This window comes from Phyllobates terribilis, unplaced genomic scaffold (assembly GCF_046119375.1).
Source record: "Phyllobates terribilis strain yellow unplaced genomic scaffold, ASM4611937v1 Scaffold_9__5_contigs__length_417890890, whole genome shotgun sequence".
Classification (NCBI taxonomy): Eukaryota; Metazoa; Chordata; class Amphibia; order Anura; family Dendrobatidae; genus Phyllobates; species Phyllobates terribilis.
Window position 1 is genome coordinate 3,681,438 of NW_027362769.1, and position 26,867 is coordinate 3,708,304.

Below are 26,867 nucleotides of genomic sequence, written 5' to 3' on the forward strand. Positions count from 1 at the left end.
CGTCTTTTTGATCGCGTGTTATTCCACTTTTTGTTTGGCGGTATGGTGATAAAGCAATGTTTTTTGCTTCGTTTTTTTTTTTTTACCGTGTTCACTGAAGGGGTTAACAGTGGGACAGTTTTATAGGTCAGGTTGTTCCAGACGCGGCGATACCAAATATGTGTACTTTTATTGTTTTTTTTTTTATAATATTTATTGATGGGTACATTATATTTTTTTTTTTGGTGGATTATTTTTTTTATATTTTTGCAAATTTTTTTTTTTTTCACTTTCAGACAGTTTCTACACTATTACTTTGTCCCACTCTGGGACTTTCACTTTTTTTTATCTGATCGCCTGCATGGCATAGGGACGGAGCACCATCCCTATGCCATGCAGGCTGTCAGCGGTGCACAGTGTGAAGATTGTTTGGAGATGCACTGCGCATGTCCAAACAATCTTCCTGCTGTCTGGTGACCCGGATGTTGTCATGACGATATCGGGTCGTTATGGCAACACCCGGGAAGCCTTTGCAGACTGCGCTGGAAGCCGGAAGAGGAGGGGAGTATCGGCGATCACCTCCCCTTGCCCCCGCGATCGGCTGCGATCGACTTCGATCGCAGCATCGCGGGGGTTAATGTGCTGGGAGCGGTGCAGGACCGCTCCCTGCACATAGTACCGGGTGTCAGCTGTGACAATCAGCTGACACCCGGCGGCGATCGCGCCCGCACAGCCTGTGTGCGCACGCGATCGCCATGACGTACTAATACGGGTCTGGCTCTTAAGTCCCAGGGCACAGACGCGTATTAGTACGTCAGATGTTGTTAAGGGGTTAAACAATTCTGGACTGCCCAGATGATGATGGCATGTGTTTGGAGGCTTCTTTTTTGGCAACATCTGAGTTAGAGACACACCCGTGGATGTATTTTAATGCACACCCGAAACACACTGCTTTTTTGTGTAGCATTATGGGGAAGTCTAAAGAAATCATCCATGATATCAGGGAGAGAGTTGTGGACTGGCTCATCCTTGGGTACAATTTCAAGATACTTGAAGGTACCTCGCTCATCTGTACAAACAATAATATGCGAGTACAAACAAGATGGGAATGTCCAGCTATCATACCGCTCAGGAAGAAGATGATGTGTCGCAGAGATGAACGTGGTTTGGTCCGACATGTGCATATTAACCCAAGGATAAAAGCAAAAGACCTTGTGAAGATGATGGTGGAAGCTGGTAATATTGTGTCAATATCCACATTGAATTGAGTACTGTATCAACATGGGCTGAAAGGCCATAAGAACACTATCCCAACTGCGAAACATTGGGGTGGCAGCATCATGTTGTGGGGTTGTTTTGCTGTAGGAGGGACTGGTAGTGACTGGCGAACCTGTCACTGTTCGGGTTCAGCTAATGTAGCCGAACACTGAACAGTTTTTAAAAATTCGGGTACCAGAACAGTACCCGAACCCGGACCCCTTTCATATGAATGGGGGAGCCGAATATACCCGGTTTCCCGGAAAAACAGGTTCTGAGCGGCGGTAATTGCATTACCGTGATCAGAGCATGATGCCACAGCTGTAACAGGTGACCCGGCGGTAAAAAGCTTACCGTGGGTCATGGGCACCCGCTGATGGTACTACTTCCACCATCAGCCGGCGCCTCCTACCATAGGAAACAGCGGGCACAAGCGCCGCTGAATGGGAGCAGTAGTCTGCCATCCGCTGGCGCCTTTGCTGAATGTAAAAAAAATGTTAAAATTAATAAAAAAAAAATAAATAAAAATAAAACACATCATACTCACCTACACCGAGTCAGTGTATTGCCGGCGAATGAACAGAGCGGTCACATACAGTGTGGCCGCTCTGTTCATGGAATCTTCGTGGGACCTTCGTTATTTGGACTGCGTCAGAAAGGTAAGGATGAGTTTGGTTTATCATTTATTTTTATTACAGGTAATCGTGGGCTTCGGGGATTAGCTGTAAGGGGAGTATATGGTGTTTTTTTTATTTTTTGCAGGTGCAAAGAATATCGGGGACAAGTTGTAGGTTATTGCTTTATTTTTTATTATATTTTTTTATTAATTTAATTTTTTTTTTTTTTTTTTTTTTTTTAACATTCAGCAGAGCACAGGCACCGGCGGATGGGAGACTACTGCTCCCATCAAGCGGTACCTGCGCTCGCTATTTCCTATGGCAGTAAGCGCCAGCTGATAGTGGTAGTTGTAGCATCAGCCAGCGTCTATGACTCGCAGTAAGTTTTTTATCGCTGGGTCACTGTCACAGCTCAAGGATAACAAAGTCAATGTTTTGGAGTGGCCATCACAAAGCCCTGATCTCAATCCTATTGAAAATGTATGGACAAAATTGAAAAGGCTGGTGCGAGCAAAGCGACCTACAAACCTGGATCAGTTACACCAGTTTTCTCAGGAGGAATGGGCCCAAATTCCGACCAACTATTGTGAGAAGCTTGTGGAAGGATATCCCAAACGTTTGACCCAAGTCATTCAGTTTAAGGGCAATGGTACCAAAGACTAATGAAATGTGTGTAAACTTTTGACTTTGCAGTAAGAAAAATGCCTTAAGACATTCTCTCTAATTTTGGCATTTGGCAAATATTAAAAATTATAGTAATCCTAATTGAAAGGTTTATTCTGATTGAATGTCAGATATTGAAAAAACCTTGCATACACACGTGGTCAAAGTTGTTGGTACCCCTCATTTTATGAAAGAAAAACCCACAATGGTCACAGAAATAACTTGAATCTGACAAAAGTAATTAATTAAAAATCTTTGAAAATGAACAAATTAAAAGTCAGTCATTGCTTTTCAACCCTGCTTGCACAGAATTTTAAAAAAAATTAATATCATGAAATAGGCCTGGACAGAAATGATGGTACTCTTAACTTAACATTTTGTAGAACAACCTTTTGAGGCAATCACTGCTATCAAACGATCCCTGTAACTGTCAATGAGACTTCTGCACTTCTCGACAGGTATTTTGGCCCTTTCCTCATGAACAAACTGCTCCAGTTGTCTCGTGTTTGAAGGTTGCCTTTTCCAGACAGCATGTTTCAGCTCTTTCCAAAGATGCTCAATAGGATTTAGGTCAGGGCTCATAGAAGGCCACTTCAGAATAGTCCAATGTTTTCCTCTTGGCCATTCTTGGGTGTTTTTAGCTGTATGTTTTGGGTCATTATCCTGTTGCAAGACCCATTACCTGTGACTGAGACCAAGCTTTCTGACACTGGGCAGCAAATTCTCTCTAGAATCCCTTGATAGTATTGAGATTTCATTGTACCCTGTACAGATTCAAGACACCCATTGCCAGATACAGCAAAGCAGCCCCAGAACATAACAGAGCCTCCTCCATGTTTCACAGTAGGGACAGTGTTCTTTTCTTGATATGCTTCATTTTTTCATCTGTGAACATAGAGATGACGTGCCTTGCCAAAAACTTTAATTTTTTGTCTCATCTGTCTATAGGGTATTCTCCCAGAAGCTTTGTGGCTTGTCAACAAGTAGTTTGGCAAATTCCAGTCTGGCTTTATGATTTTTTTTCAACAATGGTGTTCTGCTTGGTCGTCTCCCATGAAGTCCACTTTGGATCAAACAACGACGGATGGTGCGATCTGACACGGATGCTCCTTGAGCTTGAAGTTCACCTATAATCTCTTTAGAAGTTATCTTGGGCTCTTTTGTTACCATTCGTATTATCAGTCACTTTGATTTTTCATCAATTTTCCTCCTGGAGCCACACCCAGGGAGGTTGGCTACAGTCCCATGGTTCTTACATTTCTGAATAATATGTGCAACTGTAGTCACAGGAACATCAAGCTGCTTGGAGATGGTCTTATAACCTTTACCTTTAACATGGTTGTCTATAATTTTCTTTCTAATCTCCTGAGACAAGTTTCCTTTGCTTCCTCTGGTCCATGTTGAGTGTGGTACACACCATGTCACCAAAAAGCACAGTGAGTATCCGTAGTCCTATATACAGGCCCACTGACTGATTACAAGATTGTAGACACATGTGATGCTAATTAGTGGACACAACTTGATTTAACATGTCCATTTTGTCACATTATTTTCAGGGGTACCATCATTTCTGTCCAGGCCCATTTCATGAGTTTAATTTTTTTTAAATTCTCTGGAAGCAGGGTTGAAAAGCAATGTCTGACTTTAATTTGTTCATTTTCATAGATTTTTAATTTATTATTACTTTTGTCAGATTCAAGTTAGTTCTGTGACCATTGTGGGATTTTCTTTCATTAATCATGGGGCACCAACAATTTTGACCACGTGAATATGTCTTTCTATAGTGTATGTAAACGTCTGGTTTCAATTGTACCTGGAATAAGCACCCCACCCCTCAAAAGTTATATGGGATAAAACACATTTTTTTAAAAGCTTAGCAATTAATCAGTTAAAAACTGAATACCTCTGTAGTCTGCTCCTGGAAAGCGTAAAGAATTCCATCAATCAACTGCTCTTCCAACTTGTGGTCAATATCTGCAGCACCAAGATTTCCCATGATTTTTTCAATTGTTTCCATAACCATTTTTCTGTATTGTTCTGCTTCATCTTTTAGGTCATCCACAATTCTAGAAATTATTTCTGCAGCTCCCACTTTGTTTGCAAGCTCAACAGTGGTGTCCACCAACTAAAAACAAAAGGGAAACAAATTACATTGGAAAGGTTTTTAAAAATGTTAACGAATTGGATTAGAAGAAAAAAAAATAATGTGCGCTTACTTGTCTATAGTTTCTTCTGTCCAGGGCCATTCTATGCTGCCAGAAGTGCTTAAAAAATGGGGGAAGAATTTCTGTCTTTATGTAATTTGCTTCTACACCATCAGTACCACAGCACTGCTTGACAACCTGCAAAAACAATAATTTGTAAAAGTTACATATAAAAGTATATATTTAGTATACACGAAAAGGAAAAAAAAAAAAGAAGTTCAAAACCTGCACCTTAAGAACAATCTTCTTCATTTCTTCATCCGGAGACTGAAACTCTCTGATTAAAATCAACATCACTTCTCTAGTATAGTAGTTTGCATACTCTGCATCCATGAGAGGAATGAGGTATCCAATAGCCTTTAAGAATGCAGCAAGACCCTGTTATGGACAAAAGGAACATGAAAACGTGGAACCTGTCTGCCTACCTGTAGGAAAATTCACAATCAAAATATTAGTAGTACCTTTCCTCTGTGCTGTCGAATACCTTTCCATAGAGGCTTCAGAACGGAATCAAATGATTCAATGCCATATGGAGTGGCTGCTTCTGCTAAAGCTGCAATAGCCAAAGCACTGATTGTGCGAACTTTCTGTTGCTCATCAACCAATCCTTAAAAAAGAAGAAAAGCTAATTGTTCACTTTATCTAAATTAAATAAAAGCACCAACAATAACCAGTCCTTTTCTAGGACATAATCACTAGAATTGGTTTCATAGAAAATGAAAAACCCAGATTCATAATGTGATGTTCAAGAAAAACAAACGCAAACCTTGTTAGGGCGAGTTCATAAGTAGCACAAAAATCATGCTGTTGCAGACTATGGGTGCCGTCACACAATATCTTTCTACAAAATTAAGCATTTTAGTTACCATTCTAGAATTTTTGTGATAAAATTCTGCCGACAGATGTTTTCTAGTAAACATCTATTTTAATCAGCCTTACGATATGTCACATGTTGCTTTTTTATGGCTTTCCTCTGCAGACAAAACTTGATCTCTTGGCAGTAAAAAAGCTGCAGACAAAAAGCAAGTTTTGCTGTCTTTTTTGCTGCATTTTTTTAGGATCCCTAAAAATCAGATTTGCTTCCACCATACAAGCACGAACAATGCAAGGTGTTAGGCTACCCAAGTAAAACATATATGAAATCATAAAACAGTTTTGGGAAAAAAGGTCAATTTTATCAAATCATTTAGTGGAAAACTTTTGTCTGAAAAAAGTGACTTCTGAACAAAAAAAATCATGGATAAAGTACACAATTGCAAATGCAAAAACAGGAGGGGGAGTTGAATTGGTCAGGAACAGTTTACCTTAGACTTTTGTAGGTCGGGCACAGTTTACTTTCACACATTGTTCGACCCTCGAGTTGGTCAGGTATTGTTCATCATACACATTTTTTAGGTTTTGTTTACTTAAATATCACTAATTGAATTAAACTGTACTAATACTAGTTACAATGCTCAGGTAAGGACAGAAATTTTCGTTTAAGCTTGAGAAAAATCACAAAATTAAATTTGTTTCACATCCTGCTGTAACTGCTTTTTCCACTAAAAACTGATTGCAACGTTTTTTGCACTCACTCTGCTTTCTATAGGTGAAAAAATGCTGCAAAAACGCTGAAAGAATTGACATGCTGCAGTTTTCAAAAAAGCAGCAGTTTTCCAATTCAGTCAGGAAAAAAAAAATGTTGCGTGCATGAGATTTCTTAATTTGTATAAAAAAACTGCAGCAAAAAAGCAACGTGTGAACATAGATTTAAACCTGTTTCGGGTATTCTTCACTGGGGGGGACGTAGAACCATGGGATAGTCTGCTGCCACCTGGAGGCTGACACTTATTGCAATTAAACAAAATTGGCTCTTCCCCAGAAGACTAAACCCTGCCTGCGTGAGCAGGCTTTCTCAGTTTTGTGAGAAGGTAGTAGGGGAGAAAAGAAAATAATTAAGGCAAGAATGAGGCCTAAATGAGGCAATGACCAATGAATATCTTATGGCTTTAACAATGTCAAAGCTGTGCAGAGCCTTCGGCAGTGCCGGACAAAAGGGAAGTAAAACAATATCTTCATTAAGGTGAAAGAAAACTCAAAACCACTTTTGGGAGAAAAGACGGCACTGATCTCAACACTAACTTTTACGTATGAAGAATAAGGTAAGGGGTACAAGACAGAGCCGCAAGCTCCGAAACCCTCCTAATAGAAGTGATAGCTATAAGAAAAACTGCCTTATAAGAAAGAAAAAGCACAAATATCTCTCTTATTGGCTCAAATGGCAGAGACCGAAGAGCCTCCAAAACAAGATTCAGGTCCCAATGGGCCTGATAGGGGGTCTTGACATGTGCCACCCCCTGGAGAAAAGTCTTGAGCTGGGGTAAAGGTGCTAGATCCCTCTGAAACATAACAGCCAAGGAAGATAACTGACACTTGAGGGAGTTAAGCAACAGCCCTGCTTCAAATTCTGACTGTAAGGGTATGTGTGCACGATCCTTTTTTGGCAGCGCTTTGAACGAATGATGCCGTGTCCAAAGCGCTGTACGCAGGTAAATCCGCATGAGTTCATTGAACACATGCGGATTCACCTGCGTCCACTGCATCCTATACATTGCGGTGGTAGAATTTTTCTTGCGGTGACCAGCGTCACCGCAAGAGAAATAGGCATGTTGCGGTCTGTGAAGTCGCGCCGCATGTCAGTCTTCGCGGGTGAGCCGCAGACGCATAGTGGGCATGGGATCTGTATAATTCCCATCCACTATGCTGTAACATCTGGCCGCTGCAGATTGCACGCAGCGCAAGTGTGCTGCGTCCAATCCGCAGAGAACACTGATCGTGTGCACATACCCTAAGGCTACGGCCCCACTATCAGTATTTGGTCAGTATTTTTTTCTCAGGAGTGGGAGCCAAAACCAGTAGTGGGTTAAACATGCAGAAGTGGTGCATTTGGTTCAATTATACCCTTTCTCTGATTGTTTCTCACCTAGTTTTGGCTCACATTCCTGAGAAAAAATACAGATCAAATACTGATGGTGGGGCCGTAGCTTAAAAAGGATCACCGCGGCAATGGCAAAGGAAAAAACAAAAAAAAAAAAAACAATAGAACTACTTGTAGACTCACACCAATGAAAACAAGCCCCCCAAGTGCGATGGTAGACTCGCAACGAAGATGACTTCAGAGCTCTAATTGTAGTCTGGATGACTGATTCAGCAAGATCTGCTGTCCTTAAAATAGCGGCTTCAGCTGCCATGCCGTAAAATTGAGCACCCAGAAATTCGAATGGAAGAACAGACCCAGGAACAGAAGGCCATAAGACATCTGCCAGGAGATTGATCACACCTGAATACCAGGCCCACAGAGGCCAATCTGGAGAAATGAGAGACTGGAACACGTTCTGCCCTGATCTTATTGAGAAGTCTGGGTAGAAGTGGTAGAGGTGGAAAGAAATGGAGGTAGAGTGAACTGGGACCAAGAAATTACCAGGGCTACAACAGCGATCGCCTGTGGGTCCCGGGACCTTGTTGAAAATTTCGGCACTGGAATTTAGTCTGGATGCCAATAGATCTACAGCCGGCGTATCCGACGGTCGACAAATCTGCCTGAATACCTCTGAGTGAAGAGCCCACTCTCCTGCAGGTAGCGGTCTACCCCTGGTATATGAACTGCAGAGAATAGAGAAACCTTGCCGTAAGCTCACTCCAGAATCCCTGCGACTTCCGCCATGGCTGATGGGCTGGGTGTGCCCCCTTGGCGATTGATATAGGCCACAGCCATAGCACTGTCTGATTAAACTTTAATTGGCAACCCCTGGAGTTGGTGCTGCCAATGTAAAAGAGCCAAACAGATCGCTCTGAGCTCCAGCACATTGATTGGGAGCAGTCTCTCCTGCCTGCTTCAAACCCTTTACACTGTCAAGTGACGGAAAATTGCTCCCCGGCCGGATAGGCTGGCATCCATCCATAGTGAGCACCTGCCATTGAATGGGACAAAAAGAGCGACCGAGCAGTGTAGGGGAAGATGAATAGACCAATCCAGGGACTATATTGATCTGTCCCAAGAGGCTAGGAGCATGTTCTGTAGAGGCCTTGAACGAAATTGAGCAAACTGTACGGGCCCAAATTTCGTGACAATCTTTCCCAGGACCCTCATGCAAAAAAGAAGGGAATGTCTGACCGGTCTTTTTAAAGTTCTGATGGAAGATTGAAGAGAGTCTCTCCTTCTCTGGAAGAAATATCTTTGACTGCACGTTGTCGGGCACCATTCCCAGAAACCGTAGCCTCTATGTTGGTACTAAAACAGGCTGTGTCCAGTTAACTGTGCAACCAAATCACTCCAGGGTCTGAAGAACGATCTGCAGGCTCCCTAGATTTTGCACACAGGATAGTGCTTTAACGAGAATGTTGTCCAGATAGGGAGAAACAATTATTCCCCTGGACCATAGTAATACCATAACCAATACCATAACCCGGGCCATGATCTTTGTAAATACCATGGGTGCTGTGGCTAGCCTGAATGGGAAAGCCCTGAACAGATAGTGATCCTGATTGACTGGAAAGCAAAGAAATCGCTGATGGATTGGAAAAATTGGCACATACAAATAAGCAGCATCTTGAATATCTACTGAAAGAAACTCCAGTTTTCATAGAAGCGACTATCGACCGAAGCAATTCCATCCTGAAGTGAAGAAGCCAAACACATCTGTTCAGGTGCTTTAAGTCAAAAATAGGCCAAACCGAGCCGCCTCTTTTAGGGATAACGAATAGGTTTGAATAAAACTCCTTGAAGCACTCTGAAGTGGGGACACTTATAATCACCCCTGCATGAAGCAGGGAGGTTATCGCCTGGTTGAAACCGGCTCTTAAGCTGGGAGTTCCGGGAGGGCGAGAACAAAAGAAACGATCGTGAGGTAGAGCGGAGAACTCTATTCTGTAACCCGAAGAGATGACCTCCTTGACTTAAAGATCACCGACTTTCCCCAGCCATGCCACCTGAAAAAAGGAGGAGGCGGTCACCCAGATGGGAAGAAACCCTGAGTGAAGGCTGCCTGTAAAGCATCAACCCTCCTACCCCCAAAGAGCCTAGCTTTTGACCCATAGGGGCATCTGGCTGCCGCTTTAATGGTAGCTCTCCTGGGAGACCTTCGGTATAACCTGCTGACTTCACTCGTCCGGTGTAGGAAGTTGGTGAAGGGGATGGACCTGCAAGGCCCCACACCTCCGAAAGGGATGGCTGTCCCTGAACTAAAGAAGCAGGGTGCTTCTATCACCTGTTGCGTCTGAAATAATCTTTTCTAACCTGGTCGGAAATAAGCAAGACGCTTGGAAAGGTAGGCCAATCAAAGATTTCTTTGAAGCAAAGTTCACCCTCCATACCTTGAGCCACAGTATGAGCCAAATTGTGACAATTACTTGCCGCCTGGCAAAGCACTCTGCTGTATCTGAACAGATACTTCCCAGCCTGTGCAATTTGATCAGCAATCTCTGCTAATCCCAGATCCTGAGACCCAACCAACAAACTTTGTCGCAAATGCCTAGCCCATGCTGTTGCCACCTTGGAAACTCAAGTAGGAGAAAAGGCTGGACAAAAGAGCAAAACCTGCTGCCTCAAAAGTGGACCTCACCACAGACTCCGAGGGATCCTTAAGAGCTGTAATCTTAGCAAGAGGCAGAGTGGTCACTTTAGTTAGCGAGATACCGGAGTATCAACCACCAGTGGAGTAGACCAAGCAGCCACCAGTTCTGCTGGGGAGGGATATAACACCTCCATATGACTACGTTTCTGAAAACGTCTGAATGCTTCCATGCTTTCTGCAACACCTCTGTAAACGCCACATGGTTATAAAAGGATCTAGCCACGCGCTTACCCCTCCTAAACAAACATGTTTCAGTAACGGGAGGGTGTGGCGCAGTTGTCACTCCTAGAGAGGTGTCCACTGCAGACATTAAACTAGCCACCAATTCCCCTTAGTTTTCCCAACAGATATGGATCCAGAGCGGATTCTGAACTGCAACTGGACTGAGTGTAGACGGGAAAAAATCTGGATGCTTCCCCTGTGAAGGTGACCGGATGGCTGGAGGATCCGACCAACTCATAGCGGCGATCGGAGCTCCTGGGGCGGCAGTAGTAATCAGCAATAGTTCCAAAACAGTAACCAGAATCCTAAACACACTGGTTAGTTTGGCTACTGACTGAGCTAAATCATGAGCCCAGGCAGGAGGGGCCACATTTTCCTCAGCTGTCAGAGGGCCCCTAAGCAGCTACCAGCAAGGATGCAGGATGTGAACAGGCGGTTCAATAGGCCACAGACTGACAGGTGTAAAACTTACTATTACAACTCACACAAGAATTCCAAGTGACAAGTGCAGACAGCGCTAATGGGCATGCATGGTCCTATCTAGACTCAGACATAATGAGTGAGGGAAAAGAAAGAAAAAAAAGAGGTATTTCTGGTACTTACCGTAAAATTTCTTTCTTGGAGCCTTCATTGGGCGACACAGGTAAACATGGGTTGTGTGCTGCTGTTGCTAGGAGGCTGACTACACTAGAAAAAAAAAAAAAAGGTGTTGGCTCCTCCTCAGCAGTATACACCCACTGACTGGCACTAAGCTCGTCAGTTTGTGAAAAAGCAGTAGGAAAAGCGTGCTAGAGTGACCTGGTGAAGGTGAAAGGACCAGGTGTGTACCCTAGGCTGGCGCTGTTAGGGTACTTGGAAACATACATAGGAGTAGGCGCATAGGGAGGGTGCTGTGTCCCCCAATGAAGGCTCCAAGAAATAGATTTTACGGTAAGTACCAAAAATCCCTCTATCGCTTCATTGGGGGACTCAGGTAACCATGGGACGTCCAAAAGCAATCCCGAAAGTGGGGAGGGAGGAATTATGAATTATGCGCCTGTGAGGTTGTGCGGTGGGCGATCGCCAGTTAAAGGACCTTTCTACCTAGTCTGGCGTCTACCGAGGCTTAGGTATGTACTTTATAGAATCTTGTAAACGTATGGAGGGACGACCAGGTGGCTGCCTTGCAAACTTGCGTAGCAGATGTCTGGTGTCGGACAGCCCAGGATGCTCCTACCGCCCGGGTAGAGTGAGCTTTTACGCCCGGAGGAGGTGTTCTGCTCTTTATCCGGTAGGCTTCCAGTATCGTTGAGGGGATCCATTGGAAGATCGTGGACTTTGAAGTGTGTAGCCCTTTGCAGCGGCCCTTGGGGACGACGAGTAGAGAATTCGAGCGCTTGAAGGGAATTGACCGTGTGACGTAACAATGTAAGGCCCTGACCAAGTCTAGACTGTGCAGTGCCTTTTCCAGGGGATATGTAGGTGAAGGGCAAAAGGACGATGTCCTCATTTAGGTGGAAGGCGGAGACCACAACGGGTAAGAACGAAGGTACTGGTCTAAGGACCACTTTGTCCTGGTGGATGACGAACGGTGCGCTGTAGGAGAGAGCCGCTAGCTCGGAGACTCTCCTAAAAGATGTGATGGCTATTAGGAATGCAACCTTCCTGGAGAGGAAGGCTGTGGTGATTTTTTTGGATAGGTTCGAAGGGGGGTGCTTGGAGGACTTCTAGCACTAGGTTGAGGTCCCAAGGGTCCACTGGTTGGCAATATGGTGGGGCTAGGTGGGCCACCCCTTGAAGGAACATTTTGACTTGGGGTTTACATGCTAGGTTGAAATTGGAACATTGAGAGGGCGGAGACCTGGCCTTTAATGGTGCTGAGGAAAAGGCCGACGCTGAAACCAGCCTGGAGGAAGGCTAGGATGCTAGGGAGTGAGAAGGACATGGGGGCAAGCTGTTTGTCTTCACAGTATCTGAAGAAGGCCTTTCAGGCTCGATGGTAAATGCGAGAGGAGGCGGGTTTTCTCGCGTTGATCATGGTTAAATGCGAGAGGAGGCTGGTTCTCTCAGGTTGACCAAGGTTTAAATGCGAGAGGAGGCGGGTTTTCTCGTGTTGATCATGGTTTGTATGACCTGAGGGGAGAAGCCTGCTTGCTTTAGCACAGAGGCTTCAATGGCCATACTGTTAAACTGAGATACCGAGAATTCGGGTGGGAGGTCGGTCCTTGGGAGAGGAGATCTTTGCGCTTTGGGAGTCTCCAGGGGGGCGTCAGAGTAGATTGACGAGTTCCGGATACCAGGCTCTCCTGGGTCAGTCTGGGGCCACGAGGAGTACCGGAACTTTTTCCAGCTCGATTTTCCTCAATGATTTTGGGGATCAGTGGAAGTGGGGGGAAGAGGTAGGGTAGACGGAATTGAGCCCATGGAATAACTAGGGCCTCGTACGCGATTGCTTTAGGGTCTCTGGACCTGGCTACAAAGTGAGGGACCTTGTGGTTTGCCTGTGACACCTTTAGGTCGACGTCGGGTGTGCCCCACTTCCGGCAGATTTGGCTGAACACTTCCGGGTGAAGAGACCACTCGCCGGAGGATAGGTTTTGTTGGCTCAGGAAGTCCGTGGCCCAATTTTCTACCCCCGGTATGTGGACTGCTGATAATGCGGGCACGTGGCACTCGGCCCAGAGGAGGATCCATGACACTTCTGAGTGGACAGACCTGTTTCGGGTGCCGCCCTGATGATATATGTACGCCACGGTCATGGCGTTTTCGGACTGGACCCATATTGGTTGACAAGTGAGAAAGTTCTGCCAGTGTAGGAGGGAGAGGTAGATTGCTTTCATCTCCAGCAGGTTGATGGGAAACTACGTCTCTTGGGCATTCTAGCGTCCCTGGACCGTGTGGTGTTTAAGGACTGCTCCCCATCAGAGGAGGCTGGCGTCCATCGTGATCACTTGCCATCTGAGGGGGAGAAAGGATCTCGCTAGGCGGATGGAGGGAGAGTGGGTCCACCAGGTCAGGGATTGTCTGACGCGTGGAGATAGGAGAATGGGGCGGTCTAGGGAAGATGATTTCTTGTCCCATGCTGAGAGTAGGGCGGGTATGGAACTGGCCAAATTGAATGGCTTCCATGGCCGTGACCATTTTGCCCTCGCAGAGGTAGAGGGCATTGGTGTGGTAGGGCATGGATTTATTGTTTGAGATCCGTCACCTTGTTGTCCGGGAGTACGATCCTGGCCTGGACAGCGTTGAACACCATGCCTAGGAAGGCTAGTTGTTGTGAAGAGTTCAGGGAGGACTGGTCCCTATTCACGATCCATCCAAGTCGAGAGAGTGTTGAGGGTAATCTGGAGGCTGTGGTAGCAGTCTTGGTAGGATGGTCACTTGATCAGTAGGTCATCCAGGTAAAGAATGATTATGATTCCCTTGGAACGTAGGATGGTCATGACCATGGCCATCACTTTGGTGAATACTCTGGGAGCCGAAGCTAACCCGAACGGCAGGGCTGTGAACTGGTAATGATTGTCCTTAATGGCGAATCGAAGGAATCTCTGATGACACATGCAAATTGGGATGTGGAGGCAGGCATCTTTGATGTCTACTGAGGAGAGAAACTCCTGGGGTTCCATTGAGGAGATTACTGAGCGCAGAGACTCCATCCTGAAGTGGCAGAGTTTCACTTGGCGGTTTAGGAGTTTGAGGTCCAAGATTGGGAGGAGGGATCCATCCTCTTTTGGGACGACAAACAAGTTTGAATAGAAACCCCTAAAGCGTTGTTCTGAGGGAACGGGGGATAATTACTCCTGATGCCTGGAGGGAATTGATTGCTTTGTAAAAACCTAAGACGTGAGATGGGTTCCTTGGGAGGCGGGACAGGGAAAAACGGTTGTCTGGAAGGGAGGAGAATTATATCTTGTATCCTGTGGAGACTCTCTCTGACCCAGGCATCGATTGCCGCTAGCCACACCTCTGAAGAGGGGGGAGGTGGCCGCTCACCCTAGCAGGAACCCAGTGTGGTTTTGTCGAGTCAGGATGAAGAGATTTTATCGGATCGTTGGCCTGAGGACTTGTTAGGAGGACTGTGTCTGCGCCATCTAGGGGCAGGTATGAAAGAAGGCTTTCTTATTTCTCTTTGGATCGGCTGATGGTCTTTTTGGGCTGGGACTCTTGCAGGAGTGAAGGGGCAAAAGTGGCAAAACTGAGGAGTCCATCTGGGGTTAAACGGACGTTTTGGGTTTTGGCTGGGAGAGAGGGGTGCTCTTTCCACCCGTTGCGATAAGAAATGATTTGATCTAGTTTAGCCCCGAACAGTCGAGATCCTTGGTAAGGGAAAGTGGTGAGGGATTTTTTTGGACTGCGGGTCAGCGTTCCAGGCCTTGAGCCACAGAATTATGCGTATGGCAACGGAGTTGCTGTTGGCCCTGAGATAAGCAGTTGGCTGCATCTAGTACAGCTGTTAAGAGGTACTTTCCGGCATTAGCGATTTGGTCCGCTGGATTCGCCATGTCCTCAGTGGGGGCAGAAGCATTAAGGCCCTGTCGTAGGGTCTTTGCCCAGACAGACGGATTTGGCTACTCATGCGGAGGCAAAGAGGGGACAAAGGGGAGCCCCTGAAGTCTCGTATATAGACTTGATTAGTGATTCCACTTGTCTGTCTGTGTTATCCTTAAGGGATGACGCATCGGGTAGGGATAGCGTGGTCTTGGAGGAGAGGCAAGACACTGGAGGGTCAACAGAAGGGGACTTGGACCGCTGATTAACGAGTTTGGAGTTAAAGGCTCGTCCTCCTTGATCTTCAGGGTATGGTTGACGGCGCAAATAAGGCTGTCAACCATGTCCTGTGTCTTTGGTCTGTGGTCCGTGTCAGAGCTAAACTCGGACATGGAACTGGGCAATTCCTGTGAGGAGGATAGGGCTGAGGCCAGCGTGAGGAGGGGGGGGGGGTGGGACCCGCTTCCTGAGCCTGACCCGTACTCAGTCTGCGTGAGCGCGTTGGCAAGGGCCAGGGTGTCCTGTTAGGCTCCACTTGCAGAGGTTGAGGTTGCGTTTAAGAGCAGGCAGCCGCTCCATGATTTGGACCAGGGCTGAGACTGAGTGGGAGAGGGTCACGGCCCACTCCAGGGTGGGGGGGCTGGTTGGTTTCCTGGGCTGCGGGTGACTCCTGAGCTGAGGACATGGTGCGAGGGCTGCACGTTGGACAGAAGGCAGAGGCCTGGCCTGTGGGACACTTCTTAGTACAGAGGGCGCAGGCGTAGTGTACTATGTTGAGGGAGGGATGGAAGAGGGGCTGCCAGGGCCTAATCATATGCCTGTGTCCAAGTGCCCTATCATGCAGTTGTTGGATGGTGCTGAGGGGGCTATCGCTGCTAGATAGGCAGCCAGGACAAAGCCTACCCGGTCCAGAAGAAAGGGTTCTCCTCAGGCAGAGTTTGGTGCTACTCAGTAGTCTGGTTGGGGAGAGAGGGTGTCCTCTTGGTCTGCAGCTGTGTGACCTTGTGCAGCCAGCGTTGAAAGAAGTGCAGACTGAGGAGTGCAGGGCAGCAAACGTGCAGGGGGGAGGGGGAGTGTTCCCTTTAGGTAAGAAATTTATGTTTGGAAGGAACGCCACCTGTCCCCTTGTTCTTCCTTCCTTGTCTGGGTGGACAAAGTGGGTGTTGCTATTGCTGTTGTGGCGGTGAAGGGGTGAGGTGGGCGGTACTTGGGCGTATCTTGATGCAAAGGGGGGCGTGCCCGGTGACGCAGCACCAAGCTATAGGTCGGCGTGCGTCTGATTCTGGGCGTGTCCGTGTTGGGGTGGGCGTGTTTTTTGTTTAGGCCGCAAGCCGAGGCCTAGATTCTTAGTTGCAACCGCGGTCGCACTGGGAGCCTGCGCGCTGCTGTCCTTGCTATGAGGAAGAGACGCGGTGCTGCTTCCCAGGATCCACATCTGTCCCTGCTGATGGGGACAGATGCGACGCTGCAACTGCCGTTAGGGAGAGTGTGAGCAGAGGAGGACTCTCTTCACTGCTATGCGGTGCGCTGCGCTGACGGCGGGAGCTGTGGCCTGTGCTGGGGGGGACCCGGAGCCTGACTGCAGAGGAGAGGGGAACCGCGGTGCTGCCACATCATTGGTGGAGGGGAGCCAGCCACGAAACCTGACTGTTGTCTTCTGATCCTCTGCTGGTCTTCTTGGGTCAGTGGACGTCACCGGAGCCTCGGTACTGGTAAAGGGGGGGTCATTGGGGAGTGTCCATCCTGCACGGTCCTGGTCCCGGACCGTGCAGAAGACGGGATCAACCCCAGTACAAGGGGGTGGCCACTGCTAGTGGCCCCGTTTTTCTCCCGGCCCGCTAAGAGGAGAGGGCTGGGATATGAGGCAGGACAAGGCTTCCTCTTGTCTTCCTGAGCACCGATGGGTGACAGGGTTGTCCTGTCTTGCAGGCAGAGAGTGGGCGATGTGGGTGATAACACATTGCTCTCTCGGCCGCACCTGCGCAGGAAAAACAGGGTGATGTATTTCACCCTGTTACCCTGGGAGGAAAAAAATCAGAAAAAGAAATGGGAGAAAATTAATAACCTAATGCAGGGTACCTGAAAGAGAAAAAACTAATCTGGTGTTAGATCCAGGTCCGCCTCCTACTGACACTAAGCTTAAACTGACGAGCTTAGTGCCAGTCGGTGGGTGTATACTGCTGAGGAGGAGTCAAAGCCTTTTTTTTTCTAGCATAGTGTCAGCCTCCTAGCGACAGCAGCACACACCTCATGGTTACCTGTGTCTCCAATGAAGCAATAAAGAAAATAGAAGACTCCAGTGACAGTGGAGTGACACAAAAAACTGTTAGTGACTACAACCCTCATTAGCCAACAGTCTACCACACATCCACAACGCAGGAATCTGTGTCCCCAGTAAGTTTGCCATCTCACCAGGAGGAAGATGCAGAGGTGCTTCTGTGACCCACACCATTACATAGTGCCGTCGCCTAAGCCAGGAAGAACAACAGGCGGAACCAGACGTGATGAGACACAGCTGCAGGTTGGCTGGAAACGTCCAGCCCAGTGGTTGGCCTAATTCTCCTTCCCACAAAATGGCTGCACTCTCCCATGGCCATGCCACACGCCAGAACCGCACCCTCATTAGCTATTATAGAGGAGGGAGGCAGGGAAACTGGCTTACTACAGGGATATACTTACCAGTCCTAAAGCTTCAGACCCTAAACTTCTGCTCTATGCACGTGGCTATATGGGGCGACGGCAAAAGCTAGTTTGCTTACGAACCTCTGCCCCAGTATCTGCACGGACTTCAAGGTATGTTGATCTGGCCACACAGACATGAAAGGATACAGACTGAACATTTACAAGTCTGTACTCGGTCGCTACATGGATGAAACAGTACACAATTACCCTGAGACATCCAACTGAAACACACAACACAAAATGGTTAAAGCCTAACCTAAGACAGGTCTGAGACAGACCTCGCCTCCAACAGACACTGCACTAAACTGAGGAAGCTTGACTCCAGCAGGCAAAGTATAGTCTGCAGGGGAGGAGCAAATTGCAATAATAGTGTCAGCCTCCAGGTGGCAGCAGACTATCCCGTTTCTGTGTCCCCCAATAATATGAACAAGAAAATTGTCACTTCAATTGCCGGCATGTGGCTCTTTTTTTTTTTTTTTTTTAAAGCATGTTTCAGGTACAGCATTTTTGTCAATAACTTTTTGGCGCTTTTCATCCATTTTTTTTATTATTTATTTTTTTTAATATCCATGTAAACAAGCTGCATGTTTGGCATTCCAAATTAATTCAATGTGAGAGAAGTTTTGGAAAGACAATTTCTTGAAAAAAGAAACTGCATTATCTGAAGACCTCCTTTAGGCTGCGTGCACACGATGCGTTTTTCATGCGTTTCCGCTGCGGAATTTCTGCAGCGGAAACGCATCAAAAACGCATGGTAATCCGCACCCCATGGTCCCCAATGGCATTCCGCAATGTTAATGCACATGCTGCGGATTTTTCCGCAGCGCTCATAAATCCGCAGCATGTTCATTAATTTTGCGAAAGCGCAGCGCCATTGACTTGCATTGAGACACATAATATCCGCGTCTGTACATTTGTACAAGCGGATTATATGCGTTTCAATGTGCGGATGGTACCCGGGTTTGGAGAAGAAGAGACTCTCATCCAGACCTGGGTACCATTGTACCTGTAAAAAAAAGAATAAAATAATAAATAAAGTTTATATTCACCTGTCCGGCGGCCCCTGCAGCGCTTCTCCTTCCAGGACCTGAGATGACGTCGCGGTCATGTGACCGCAGACTGTCTCCCGAGATGCCGGCAACCTGGAAGAAGCCAGGAAGAGCGCTGCAGCACACACGGCGGCATCGGAGTTAAGTATAGCTTTATTTTTTTATATTTTTACGGTCACATTGTATAATCCATGCCGTTTGCATGGCTTTATATAGTGTGACCTAGTTGTCAAGCACTTTCCAAGTGATGCTATCGCCTGGAAAGTGCTTGCCAGTCTGCATGCGGAAACACATGTGTTAACGCATGTGAATCCGCATGTATTCTGCAGGAAAAACGCATGTACAATCTGCATGCGTTTTTTCTGCCAGGGAGATGCAGAAATTTTCAGCTTCATTTCTGCATCGTGGGCACATAGCCTTTACAGAGAAAAATAAAAAAGACAAAAAACAAATGAGAATGCATAAAAAAAACGCTGATTGTGCGATCCCCTGCTGTAATGTCTGTATACTATCGTTGCTTCCTCCCCTGCCCAGGAGCTGTGGTATGATCAGACCATGTTCCTGCACGGTCAGACACAGCCATTGCACAGTACACAGCAGGGGCACATTTATAAGATTATCTCAGCACAGGAACATTTTAATTTAAAACACATCCAATTGTGGATATTATTCTTCCAAGATCTATTGATTAAACGGAACTTTTGCTCGTGGTAAAAGCCCTTTAAAGGTAAGGTGCCGCAGTTTTTTTTTTTGCATTAATAATTATTGATTATATAATCAGTTATTTTTAATACAAAATTAAATTCACTGTTTGAACAGTTTATTATTATCATTATTATTATTACTTTTATTTTATTTTTATTATTACTATTATTTTAGTCAACAGCTGGGGCTGCCATTTGCTGGTGTGTAACAGCAGTTACACACCTCAAATACGGCAGCCCCTGTACATAGGGCTCTGCAGTCGGCCTCCGACTGCATATGCTGCATTGAAGCAGCTTTAGCTGTGACTTGGGCATGCTGCGAGCTCCAGTTTCCCCCTGGATGATGTCACAGCAGTGGGCGGGGCCTTCTTCTCCACCAGGAAGCTGCCTTGTGCAGCTGTATGATTGAGCTGTGGAGATGGGTGGGGTGAGGGGGAGAGAGGGGCACAAGAGACAGACAGACGCTGGGGTACAAAGACAGACACCTCCAGAGCTGCAGTCACTATTCTGTGTCATCATGTAACAGAATGAGTGCAGCTCTTGAGGTGACTGGAGAATAAGACGTGCTGTCTTATTCTCCAGTCACCTCCAGAGCAGCATGTCCTGAAAATGCTTTCTTTTTTGCTTTTTCTTCATTATTGGGAATAAGAAGTCTTTGCAGGGGAGGATGCCGTTTTTCGCTAAAAACTGATTTTTAACACCGTGTGGGCAGGTGCGTTGCCATGATGAAGCAGCCAGTCCCCCGATCGATACAAGTCAAGCCATTTTTTTTCTCACTGCCTCATGCAATCACTTCAGCACTTCACTTAGTAATGTTGGTTCACTATGGTGCCCTGAGGAGCAAATTCAACAAGAACAACTCTTGAGATTAAAGAAAAAAATAAACCACCATGAACTTCAAATTTGATTTCACTTGCCATGCCTTTTTTGGTCTGGGTAATGAAGCGGTCTTCCACTGGCTCAACTGCGGTTATGTTTCCGGATCATAGGAGCAACACCAAGAATCACCCCTTTTGATGATTTGACAAAAAAAATCAGGGTCACCCTTTTACTCACCCGTCCTAGCCCCCTGCAACGACTTTTTATTACCAAGAATGAATAAAAACCTAAAAGGGAAAGCATTTTCACGACGTAGAAGAGGTTAAGAATAAATAGCTGGAGACAGTTAACAGCATTAGTTCAGATGAATATAAAAAATGTTTTGAACAGTGGAATAGACGTTGGGATAAGTGCATAATGTCTAATGGACAGTATTTTGAAGGAGATTACTGTTTTCAAGATGTTATCTCGAATAGAAAAATGTTAAAACAATTATCGGTTTTTTTAGTACCCCCTAGAGCATAGACATGGCTAAATCACCGTGAATCAGGACGGCGCCATATATGCATAATAAATAAAAATCTGCAACATTTTTACTACGTTAGGTGTCTACTATTAAAAAAATCATACCATTAAAACCTATTCATTTTCTAAAAGATTTTAAATACTATATATCTGCAAAAACACAGAGGCATAACACAAATGGGTGCAAAACGCCTCCAAGTATAATAGCTCAGTACCCCATTTCACTCTATTGGATATGAATAAATTATATATGTAAATGTGTGCATATTCTAATATATAACATTATACACACAGCATCAAATGACTGCTACAGCCGATCAGAGCGAGTGATCGCGTGATATTGTTTTTGTTCAGATGACCGCTGGGGGACACCTTATGCATATTGAGATTAGAATACACATTTCTTTAGCTATTAAAGAATCTGTCACCCTCCCGGGACATATCTAACCCATTAATATGGGCATACAGGTGATAGAAATGTTAAACTAGTTCTACCTGTATGCCTCATTAGCGGTTTTATTGTTGAGAAATCATTTTCTGTATGCTAATCATTTCTTCCAGGCCATAGGGTGCCTGAAAGAAATTCCAGCCTCCTCTCCATTATACCACCACCCCACTCCCATGTACGTCACAGTGCTCTGTGACGAGCTGTTGTGGCGCAGTAATCCTGCGCACTCCCTCCACAATCCATATATTTTCCTCCCTTCTATGGGCAAGTGTATTAAGGGATCTTCTGTGAAGGCAAGTCCTGAATACACTGCTATACAAGGGAGGAAAATTATGGATATAAGAAGCCTGGAAGAAATTAGCATAAAGTAGTAAATTAAGATTTCTCAACAATAAGACCGCTAATATGAGGCATACAGGTAGGACTAGTTTAACATTTCTATCACCTGAATGCCAATATTAATAGGTTATATACTTCCCAGTGGGGTGACAAATGCCCTTTAAGTAAAACATAGATATTTTTAAAATCTTACCATGTTCAATAATCTCAACCAAACTTCTTAGATGTGGCAAAATGGCACACCCCATAAGAATGGCAATTTGCTGAACGATTTTGATTCCAGTGTGACGGGCTTGCCATGACTTCTTGCTTTTACAGACCGCTTTTAAGAAAGGAAGCAATGAAGGAATGCCAAGGGCAGAGGCAACCACTGCAAAAGCTCTAGCAGTTGTGTTACGGACATATTCATCCATATTGTCTATGTCTGGTCTCATTGTTGAAATCATTGTTGCCAAGCCAGCAGCCTAAAAAATTAAAAGAAATAAAAAGGCTCAAAATGAAGTTTTCACACTTGGCATGCACTGCAACTTTTCCATTGCTGTGACTATAGAAAAAGTAAGAAACTGATTACAACTTAATTTCTTTAATTCTTTCCTGATGTTCAACTTACATACACTAAATCACAAAAAGTTAGGGATATTTGGCTTTTGGGCGAAATTTATGGAAACCGTTAAGAGTTCAAGCTACAGTGATATTTTAACAAGAAAATAGGGCATTCAAGTAGAAGCATGCAATGGTGATTTAGTCATCTCAAACAATTTATTGAAGCAAAAGCCAACAGTGGTGAGTATACCCCCCCAAAAAATGTCAGTTTCAATAACTAGTCATGTGGGCTTGAGCATTAATTACAGCTTGAACAATGACGTCTCATGCTGTTAAGTCGAGTTATTGTCTGATAGGCATAGCATCCCACTCTTTTTGAAGGGCGGCTCTAGGGTCATTGGGTTTCTGGGGTGCAGACTTAAGAGCCTCTACACTGTAACCAAGCATATCCTACAGGTATTTTATGGGATTCAGGTCTGGAGGCCACTTCATTAGAGGTATCCCAGTCTCCGACAGCCGATTCCTAATGAGACATCGATGAGCTGGAGCATTGTCCTAGATGAAGATGAAATTACATGTGTAGTTCATGCAGAGGCACAATGACTGGATTATTAATGTTATTCAAGTAGTAGGGGCTTGTCACTGTACCATTCACAAAGTGTAGGGCAGTTCTGTATTGACTAGACACACCTGCACACACTAACGCCATCAAAGGCTCGCCTGGTGACAACAGTGGCTGATGCATAGCGCTCTACTTGACGTCTCCAACATCATTGATGGCCATCATTTCTGCTCAGCATGAATCGACTTTCATCAGTTTACAGCACTGAGGCCCACTGGTCCCTTGTCCAGCGTAGATGCTCCCTGGCCCATGCAAAACTATGACGACTGTGCCTGGAGGGGTAGTCCGGTACCCTTGCAGGTTGTCTAGCATGCAGACCACACTGATCTAAATGGTTTAGAATGGTCTGACGTGACACTTGGGTGCCTCTCACCCCCATTAACAATAACTTGTGCTCAACAATAGTCACCACAGCATCATTTTTTCTCTTTACTTTTGAAAAAAAAAAAAATAATAATAAAAATAATAATAATAATAAAAATAATAATAATAATAATAATAATAATAATAATAATCACAACCCTAACCCCAACCCCATCCCAAGGGATACATTCACTATAGTGAGACAGCAGAGTTACTCTGGTCTCTGTTTAGCAGTGTATTTTTTTTTTTTTTAGGAGGTTTACCATACTGTGGCCGATGGCACTTTTATTCATGCCTAATAAAAAGACGGACACCATGGATCACAGGCCAGACTGCGTCCACGGTGCCTCCATCTACCTCATTACAGGGAATTTTCGGCAGGGGGTTCCGTCCGAATCACGCATTTCAGAGATTTACACGGAAACCCCAGTGTAAGCTCATAGTGCCGAATAGATGTGGAACGAGCCTTACTGCGATCTTTGGGAGGCAGAATGAACAAAATCAGCGGCAGGTGAAGAATTGCTTCTTATTTTTTACACCGTTTCTCGTGCAGTATAAGCGATTAGACGACTTTTTCTTTGGGTCGGTGCAATTACAGAAATACCAGATTTATATCAGGTTTTTAGGATTGACAGCTGTCACACATTAAAAAACCCTTTTTAGCAAAGACTAATTTTTGCATTGCCATATTTTGAGAGCTACAATTATTCCATATTTTTGCCGACAGTCACTTAAGGGCTTGTTTTTTGGTGGGACAAGTTGATGTTTTTATTGGTACTATTTTCGGGGACGTGTCTATTCTGATTTTTGGAAGGCAGCATAAACAAAAAAACAATTCAGGAATAGGTTTTTTTGTGTCGTTCCGCGTGTGGAAAACTGATAAGGCAATATTATTCTTTGGGTTAGCATGATTACAGAGGTAACATTTATATATTTATGCTTTGGTGCTTTTATAGAATAAAAACAGAAAAAAAATATTTTTTTTTGCATCACTTTATTCTGAGTGCTATTACTTTATTTTTCGGCTGATGGAGCTATATTGCGGCTTGTTTTTTTGCGGGACAAGTTGACCTTTTCAGTGGTACCGTTTTTATTTATATTTGTCTTTATTGCTCGCGCTTTATTCCACTTTTTGTTTGTGGGTACGATAAAGCACCATTTTTTGCTTTTTTAAATTTTTTTTACCATGTTCACTAAAGGGGCTAACTAGTGGGACAGTTTTATAGGTCAGGTCGTTCTGGAGGCGGCGATACCAAATATGTGTACATTTATTTATTTTTCATATTTATGGGTACAAGTATCTTTTTTTCTTAAATATTTTTCCAACTTTTTTTTTTTTTTATTTAATTTAGTCCCACCAAGGGACTCCCACTCATTTTCTGCAGGCTGATCGCAGTTGTAAAAGGTATAACGGTGCAGGATCACCGCTATACCTTGTAAACTGTCAGCCCTGCAGACAAGTTACTTTGATTGTGCACTGCACATGATCAAAGTAACTTGCTGGGGTCTGGTGGCCCGGATGTCGTCCAACATCGGGTCACCATGGCAACGATTGGGACCATGCGATGACTGCACGGGGTCTCCGAAAAAAGGTAAGTGGGGCTTTTTATCCTTTCCCTGCTCCTGAAATGCTGCAATCGACTTTGCAGCATTTCGGTGGTTGCCGGGTATCGCGACAACACAGCCTGTGTGCGGGACTGGTCAGTAATAGGCCCAGGGCACAGGGACGTACTATTGCTGACCACGTCATAAAGGGATTAAACCACAGATGTGTCACAGAATTTTATAGGATTGGGCAGTAAAACAAAAAAAAATTTTTTTCCCCAGAATATAGAGATCCACAATTTGTCAAGCAATTTCTATTTAATGCAGAAATACCCCATATGTGGTTGTAAACTGTGTTTGGGCACACAGCGAGCATTGGAAGGAAAGGAGCACCATTTGCCTTTTGGAATGCAGATTTTGTGCGCCCATAGACACACTAAAATGTCTAGATCAGCAAAAAAACCTCCACAAGTGACCCTTATTTTGGAAGTTACACCAGTGATGGAATTCATCTAAGGTTGTAGCGAGTATTTTGATCCCACAGGTTTCAAGGTTGAAGGTAGTCATAAGTCCATCGCTCAAGCATAAGTTGTTGATGCAGAGGAAGGCAAAACCTCCATAAGACAGATGCTAATTTCCCCATAATAGGGGAAAAACTCCTACCCGACTCCTTGTACGGCTATCAGACTAGTTTCCAGGATCAACATTCCATCACAGAATCTAGCACCCATAACCTGTAATATTACATTTTTTTAATTAAAAGATATCCAGTCCCTCCTTGGGTACGTCACAGAATTTAAAGTTTTTTTTTTTTTTTTTCTTTTAAATCTCACAGCCCAATCTTATAAAACTCAGAGGCACCTGTGGGTTACAATGCTACGGACACCCCAAAATGAATTCCTTGACCAGTGTAGTTTCCAAAATGAGGTCACTTGGGGGAAAGGGCTTGCTGATCTGGCACCTCAGGGGCTCTGCTAATGCAACATGGTGCCCACAATCTAATCAGGAAAAATCTGCATCCCAAAAGCCAAATTGCGCTTCTTCCCTTCAGAGCCTTGCTGTTAGCCTTAGGACATATTTAAAAGTCAGTGATTTTTCATGTACATATAAAAAAAATAAAATAAATAAAAATAAAAAAACACAGAAACATGAACAGCATTATAGCAGACTATAATGGGTACGAGTTGGATCTGTATATTGTGGGGTTTATTTTCTATTACGACTTGTGTAAATGAAAATTTTTCAGTTAACCTAACTATTTAGTGGTACAAAGTACTTTCTCTCCCCCCCCCCCCCATTCTCCCATTTTTTTCCTTTAATTAAATGGGGAAAAATGCAGCAAAATTTGCATTTTTTTAATGCAGCATTTATCCTGCCAAGAGACTTTTTGGTGCAGAGAAATTTCCATTCGACACCAAATACATTGTCAAGGGACATGACAGTTTTCAACACACTATCCCAGGATTTCAGCTGTAGACTAAAGAAAAGGACCCTTAAATTTATAGCCATAGATTTGCTGGGCACAAACCTTGACTGGCCGCTGCACATAATTTTAGTGGTAACAAAAGCAAGCCTATTTGCCTTAGACAAAAGCTTTTTAATTAACTGAGAGCAAGGAAATAGGTCAGGAAGAGACAGCACATGGGTCATGGCCTTCTTGAGAATGAATACAAATACCGCCTGCAACATACAAGTGCTTCACACTAAATTAAAAAATCATCAAAATGTTAATTTCTGTTCTTCAATACAAAAAGTATAACTCATATTATATGGAGTCATTACAAAACAGTGATCTATTTGACCTTAACCCCATAGAGAATCAAGAGGAAGACGAGACACCAGACCCAACAATGCAGACGAGCTGAAGGCTGCTATCAAAGCAACCTGGGCTTCCATAACACCTCAGCAGTGCCACAGGCTGATCGCCTCCATGCCACACCGCATTGATGCAGTAATTGATGCAAAAGGAGCAGCGACTAAGTATTGAGTGCATTTACTGAACATACATTTCAGAAGGCCCTACATTGCGGATTTTAAAATCAATTTTCAAGCTGTTCTTATAAAGTATTCTAATTTACGAAGATAATGACTTGTGTTTTCATTGGCTGTAAGCCATAATCATCAACATTAACAGAAATAAACACTTAAAATAGATCACTCTGTTTGTAATGACTATATAAAATATGAGTTTCACTTTTTGTATTGAA

General features: G+C 44.7%; 1 protein-coding gene across 2 annotated transcripts in view; it reads right to left on the minus strand.

Moving 5' to 3' along the window:
* The window catches only part of SF3B1 (splicing factor 3b subunit 1), a 277,913-nt gene that overhangs the window by 106,629 nt on the left and 144,417 nt on the right, over positions 1–26,867 (minus strand). For both annotated transcript variants that reach the window (XM_073646292.1, XM_073646293.1), the window contains 5 exons: positions 21,781–22,051; positions 5,182–5,327; positions 4,952–5,098; positions 4,733–4,858; positions 4,420–4,641 (listed from right to left, as the gene is read on the minus strand). In XM_073646292.1, coding sequence (XP_073502393.1) covers positions 4,420–4,641; positions 4,733–4,858; positions 4,952–5,098; positions 5,182–5,327; positions 21,781–22,051 — 912 coding nt within the window. The remainder of the gene's footprint in view (positions 1–4,419; positions 4,642–4,732; positions 4,859–4,951; positions 5,099–5,181; positions 5,328–21,780; positions 22,052–26,867) is intronic.